The sequence below is a fragment of the Bidens hawaiensis genome, unplaced genomic scaffold (genome assembly GCF_021521415.1).
Source record: "Bidens hawaiensis isolate Kalapana, Puna unplaced genomic scaffold, B.hawaiensis_p1.1 tig00031457_1, whole genome shotgun sequence".
NCBI lineage: Eukaryota > Viridiplantae > Streptophyta > Magnoliopsida > Asterales > Asteraceae > Bidens > Bidens hawaiensis.
In genome coordinates, this window is record NW_027495298.1 from 168,496 (window position 1) to 175,394 (window position 6,899).

Consider the following 6,899-nt stretch of genomic DNA (forward strand, 5'->3'; position numbering starts at 1 on the left):
CGCTTAATGGTAGTGGATGAGAGGAGAACTCCACAGTTAAGCGTGCTCAGGTGGGAGAAGTATGAGGATGGGCGACCACCTGGGCAACCAAAAGCAAATCCGTGAGGCGATGGTGGTACGTCCCGGCCAAAGCGGACAATATTGTGATGCGGTGGTAGCTGGGCTGTTACAAAAATGTAGGCTCTCTTTCCCAATACTTCCTTGATTTGATATGGGCCTTCCCAAGATGGTGCTAGTTTTCCTTGCGCCTGCGCTCTTGATGCCTCGTTGTTGCGAAGGACGTAATCTCCAGCGTTGAACTCACATATTTTCACTTTCTTGTTGTTATATTTCTGCAGTTGACGCTTGTAATTTTGTTCCCTCATTGCGGCTTTCTCTCGACGTTCTTCGAGAAGCATTAAGTCCAGCCGCCTTTCTGCGTCATTGTCGTTTGATAGCGTAACTCTTGGTGACGGAACGCCGACTTCAGCGGGGATCATTGCCTCGGTACCGTAAGTTAGGCTAAACGGCGTTTCTGCATTACTTGTATTCTGTGCGTTCTTATTGCCATAGTACGTGAGGTAGTTGGTCGACCCATCCTGATTTGTGGTTTGCCAACCTCCTTTTGATTCCGCCAACGATTGTTCTATTGGTGCTCTCCACTTCACCATTCCCTTGTGGATGAGCAACGGAAGTGAATGTCTGTGTGACATTGAGCTCTTTTAACCATCTTTGGATGTGTTGGTCGGCAAACTGTGTTCTGTTGTCACTGACCAAATTCATGGGTAGGCCAAAGCGACAGATGATGAATTCCCATATGAACTTTTTGACGCTTGCTGCGTTGATTGATGCTACCAGCTTTGCTTCTATCCATTTTGTGAAGTAATCAATTGCTACAATGAGGAATTTCACACGCCCTGGTGCTTCTGGAAATGGTCTTGTTATGTCAATCGCCCATTTTTGAAATGGCCAAGAGGCTGTTACTGGTATCATGGATTTTTTGGACGCAAAGTGTTCGGTGCATGGCGTTGGCAAGCACTGCGTCGTCTTAATTCTTTTTCGGCGTCTACATGCATTCCTGGCCAATATATCCTGTGTTCATGATTTTGGCGACCACCATCCTTGGGCCCGCATGTACGCCGCATATTCCTTCGTGGATTTCTCTTAGCAGATAATCTGCGTCTTGTGGGTCTACGCATCTGAGTAGCGGTCCCAGGTACGACCGCCTGTAAAGAATATCACATTGGATCGTGTAATTTAGTGCCTTATGGCGGATCTTCCACGCCTCTGCTTTGTTTTCTGGCAAGATACCTCTTGCGAGGTAATTGGTGATTGGTGTTATCCAACTCTTTTCTGCTTCTGAACATACGAGAACTTCTATGTTCATTACCGAAGGCGTTGTCAGGACTTTAATGCAGACGTCTTTTGCGAGGTGTTCAAAGCCAACCGATGCAAGTTTGCTTAAGGCGTCAGCCTGTTTGTTCTCGCTTCTCTTGATGTGTTTTACCTAGCATGTGTCAAAAGCTGTCATTAGGACTTTGGCTTGCACTAGGTATGATGCCATCTTATCGTCCTTCGCATCATACGATCCTTCAATCTGATTTGCCACTAGCATGGAGTCCACATGTGCTTCCAAATGGCGGCCCCCCATCTTTTTAGCGATTCTCAACCCTGCCAACAGTGCTTCGTACTCCGCCTCGTTGTTTGTGCTTTTGAATTCTAGGCTATTGCGTACGTAAAGTGTTGCCCTTCTGGGTTGGTTATTTTTAGGCCCGCGCCGGCGCCTTCATCGTTAGAAGCTCCGTCTGTGAACAACTTCCAAACTTCATCTTTCCTTTGATCCACAGGAGGTTCGATCTCCCTTTTGCATTCTTCCTCCTTTTCTTGAGGAATTTCAGCGATGAAATCAGCCAAAACCTGGCCATTGATTGCTCGCCTTGGTTTGTACTCAATGGCATGTTCTCCCAATTCTATCGCCCATTTTGCAAGCCTCCCAGACAATTCTTCTTTGCTCAGTACATTTTGCAAGCGAAAGTTGGTGAGGACATGTATTGGATGGCCTTGGAAGTACCTTCTCAAACGTCGCGCTGTCTGGACCAAGGATAAGACTAACTTTTCCAAGGTGGAGTATCTTGTTTCCGCATCTGTCAGTGTGCGACTTATGTAATAAATGGGTGTTTGAATGCCATTTTTTTCTACCATCATGTTGGTTCCTAGATAAACAATCAATAACAATAAACAGATCTCAGATCTGTGAATATCCGATTACTACTATTAAAGATCTAGCTCATAATTTACCTTGATTTAATGTTATGTATGTGTATATATTATCAATATATTAGACGAATAATGTTAAGGTGAAGCTTGAGAGAGAGCAATTACTCAAAAATTCCTTTTGAAAACTTTCTCCAAAACTTACATTAAAGTGAACAGTAGTTCACTATATATAGAAGGTGATCTGGTTTGCTAACATCCCCTAGTGAACCAGCTTCCCCTTCGTTACATTATTAACATAACGAGCCACCCCCTGATTCGTTAACATCCCCTAACGAATCAGGAGGGAATACATTATAATGTCTTAGTTCTCTAACATCCCTAGCTAACTAGACTTAACCTTAACGAACAAGTCTTAGTTCTCTAACATCCCTAGCGAACCAGACTAAACTTAACGAACTAGTTAATAATAAACATTAAATATTACATTAATTAATAAATAAAACATTAACGATAAATACAAAGACTCTAGACGCAAAACCGTGCACTAACAGACACCCCCTCGTCTTGAGCTCTTTGTCTTTAACTTATTTGAAGCGCTTGGACTGCCAGTCTCTGCAACTATGAATTCCATGTTCATGACACACACGAACGACTCGTTGGAATTGCATAGCCAGGTCGTAATCTTCTTGTCGTTCAAATAAAATCTGCTTCCTGTGTAGCACGTCGTTGTCTGTCTCTGATAATTTAACCAACCACATCGGGTCTATTATCTTGATGAGCTCGGTCTGCAGTCGTCGACCACGAACAATAACGGCCTCGCCAGTACGATTGTCATAGTACCAATGGTTGAAAGACAGATAAATATCTTGAGGCATCGTCTTCACAGGAACCTTTTTCATCGTCTTTGGTGGCTTCACTTTCAAGACAAGTTTCTTCCAGCCGGTCCTTGGATCAATCTCATCAGTGCGCTTACGTCTTGGGACCTGGGGCTTGAAGAATTTGAAGCCATGATTGACCTCGAACAGTAAGTGTTGATGAAACCACTCAGCCGTTCGGTAACCCCCACGATTGATAAATGAACGTCTCGCGAGGGTACGTACATCCCAACGCGGTAGAGTTAAAACATCCATTATCCTCTCGTAATACTGGACACCCTTTTCCCACTTGACTATACATACTTTAAGGTCAGAGTCATAAGCCCATGAAACAATATCACCGTGTACTTTTGAAACAGTCTTGAAGGTAGTCACCTGATTAGCCTCAATCCAAGCAGCAACAGTATCTTTTCTTTCTTGATCTACATAACGATAAGCACTGATAATTTTACCCACTTTATGACGTTTGAACTATCTTTCTATGTCCTCATCAGTCACTTCTTTGAGTGAAGGAACTGTTCGCTGCACAACCTTTTCCAATTCATCCTCAGTCTCTTTAATTACTTCTTCATGAAATACCGGAGCACCTTGATCAACGTTTGCGTGTTGATACAAGTCCGGGTACTCTTCAACTGTCACATCCTCCATCTCAATCTCTTCATCCTCATAAACAAAATCCATATTCATAAATAACGGATCAACTTCCAATTCCTCCTCAGTTATCACTTCGACATCGGGCTCAGTCTCTAAAGCAGTCAACTGATCGTCATTCAGCCCAAGCCGAATCGAAATCTGCTCCTGTGTCAAGGATCTAATCACAAACTCACCAACCTCTATCTCATCTTTGTCTACCACACTACGAATCATCCCTGATCCATCAACAAATATCACTGTATTAGCTGCAATCATTTCAATTGGCTTGGCAGCTGTTGGATCTTGATAAATAATTATCTGCTTGCTCGAATCATCACCGCCACTAACACTTGCACCAGAGGATGAACCATGCGATTGTTTAGGCTCACCTCCTGCATCAGATTCGTCAGGATCATCATCGTCATTCATCAGTTTCTTGAGGGCATCTTCTTTACAAGTTAATTGTAAAATCAACTCTTCTTGTTCCTTTAATTTCACCCCCTGAGACTCAACAATCGTACGCAACGACTTAGTCTCCTTCTGACAGAAAGAAATATAACTCATCATTCGTCGTTGATTCTCCATGAGTCGTTCTTGAGTTTAACGGTCAGCTGCCATTTGATTTTCATATAGATGTAGCAGATTTAGCAGCATTTCAGTTTGACGACCTGGTGGCAAGTTGTATACGGATGGATGAACAGGTCCTTGAGGCCGAGTAATTCTCATGAATGAGACATCACTAGGCGGAGGTGGAGGAAAAGTAGTTGTTGGCGGAGGAGGAGGTCTCATTGATGTAATAGAAGATACTGTAGACAATGCGGCAGGAGGCCTCGGTATCTCGGTTAACGCCATTTGAGGAATAAGACCGAGCCTCTCATGTGACACCAACGTCGTCGTCAAGGTAAGCATCGGAGTGCTAGTAGTTAGCGGCACCGCCGAGCTTTGAGAAGTTGATTGACGTGGTGGTGGGGTTCCAATGATTACCCCAACCCCAGCAGACACACGGGGCTTCTTTGATGATTCACCAGTAGCTATAGCTTTACCCTTTCTTTTTCTTTCCAGCTGAGCTTTCATGGTGGTAGCTAGAGCAGCATCGACTGCATCTTGTTGTTCTTTAAGAGCTCGTTCACCAGCTCCACCATCACCATCATTCCCATCATTATCACCATCATCATCTCCACCATCATTGTTCCCACCTTCTCCCCCTTCACGCTCGGAATCCGAATCATCGTGGATCCAGCGCTCATTAGGAGGACATACATAATTCGGATTGATTATATGACCAATCATCTGTTTATCCTGTGGCTTTCTTTTCTATAGATTAACATACGATGCACCGTTTCAGCTTTCATATGTTTCATATCAAGAACATCGTTCACCAACGTTCAATCAATCACCAAATTCGGAATCAAATCCTGAATAATAAGCTGTAAAAAGCGAGGGTACATCAAGAACTTCTTTGACTGTAGAGTTTGCTGAACCTGCTCTTTCAGATGATCAAATATGAGTTCTGAGTAGTTGAAGGGCTTGTTCAGTATTAGAGCAACAAACGCCGACTGCAAACTTAGTCTGCTCTCATCAAAACCACCGCGACGTCCACTCATACAATGAAGTAAAACATGCAACAGATACTTGTATGGTGGACACAACCCGTTCTTGTTCAGCATAGATTTACGAATATCACCTCCATAGTTCAAGCGTGTGAATAAACCTCTAACCAATGTCCTGTCAAATTCACTCGGGTTATCATCATTATCGTCAAATTGAAGTACCCGACGAATGACCTCAACATCAATCGTAATTGGAATCTGATTAATTGTAGCTCGAACCCATTTATCTGCCTCAACATATTCTGCCGTGTTCCAAAATTGCCTGATTATACTAAGATACACTTTAGGTTTAGCATTGATTGCATAGTGAATCTTTGAACGTCGTAAGAAAGTCAACATAGCTCCAAACGTTTCCAAATCAGTCACATCTTGATCAACATAAGCACAAATGCTGTGCTTTTTATCGAACGGCAACAAGATCACTTCAGCTTGTTGATCTTGTTGTTGAGGTTGTCCTTGTGGAGGTTGTTCTTGTGGTGGTTGATTTTGTTGTTCTTGATCAGCCATGTTTTACTGTATAAATAAAACCGAATATGAGAATAGATATCAGATTATATAATCAAAAAACATGTGTAATTAATCTATTTATGTATTAGACGATTTAAATCCTTTAATTAAATTAAATGAATATTGAAATTAATTAAAAAAAAATTAATTAATTTAAAAAAAAAAATTTGTCATTCTTTGGGAATCACACTAATTCGTTATAATAAGATAACGAATCAGGCGATTCGCTATCAAGTAAATACTTTAACGAACTAAACATAGTGAATTACTATTTAATTTTGACGAACTACACGCTAGTTCATTATATTTTAATCAAATCCAAATCTGATTCGTGTAACATCTTATTCGCTAAGCTAGTTCGTGTAAAATCTTAACGAATTGGACACGAAACAGTTCCAATTCGCTAAGACTAACGAATGGTCATAATTAAGACTTGTTCTTTGACTTCACAAAGTCAAGGTCAAAATTAGGATGAACATAGATAGTCAACAATATGAGCTCGGGGACGATTAGGCCATGACTATCGTCGAATCATCACAATAATGAGCTCGTTGTACTCGGAATTACGTTCGTAATCGAAGATGAATGAGATTAAGACTCACAATCTCTAAGTACATAGGTTAGACGAACCCACTGTAAACACCAATAACACGAAACTATAATTAACCCGGCAAACAACAATCAAATCATGATTGAAGCCCACCAAGGGTATCGGGATATGATTCCGATCACAATGACATCAAAATCATACAGTTATTAACATAAATTATACACAAATGGATTTCAAAACTTCGGAAACCCTTAAACTCTTAAAAGTTCATAATTTAACTATCAACTCATAGCCATTTTTGACGAAAATTATATCGCCATGATCGGCTATACCTTAGAAACTCAAATATATCCTTGAAATATCCAAACAAGAAAGTCGAGATTTCAGAGAAAATTTAAACAGGGTTTTGTAAAGATGAAGGAAGAAGGCGAACAGTGGAAGACTGTTCGTTTTTTTGTCTTATATAACTTTACACGTAACCCGAGGTACAGCTTGTACGAATCAGACGATTCGTTTAAATTAAAGTTA

The 6,899-nt window shown here is 41.3% G+C and overlaps 1 protein-coding gene across 1 annotated transcript; it reads right to left on the minus strand.

Annotated features, from left to right (window-relative positions):
- Window positions 1-1,045: 1,045 nt before the first annotated feature.
- Window positions 1,046-1,630, minus strand: LOC143582114 (uncharacterized). Its single transcript, XM_077064745.1, has 2 exons — window positions 1,529-1,630; window positions 1,046-1,486 (listed from the first exon to the last, which is right to left on the minus strand). The coding sequence occupies exons 1-2, from the start codon at window positions 1,628-1,630 to the stop codon at window positions 1,046-1,048; spliced, it is 543 nt and encodes a 180-aa protein (XP_076920860.1).
- Between the last annotated feature and the right edge of the window lie 5,269 nt (window positions 1,631-6,899).

Bases quoted from the DNA above. Each gene is read 5' to 3' on its own strand.
- LOC143582114 (XM_077064745.1), bottom strand. From the start codon at position 1,630: ATGGGGGGCCGCCATTTGGAAGCACATGTGGACTCCATGCTAGTGGCA. The intron at 1,487-1,528 runs GTGCAAGCCAAA...GACACATGCTAG, and splicing joins ATAAGATGGCATCATACCTA to GTAAAACACATCAAGAGAAG.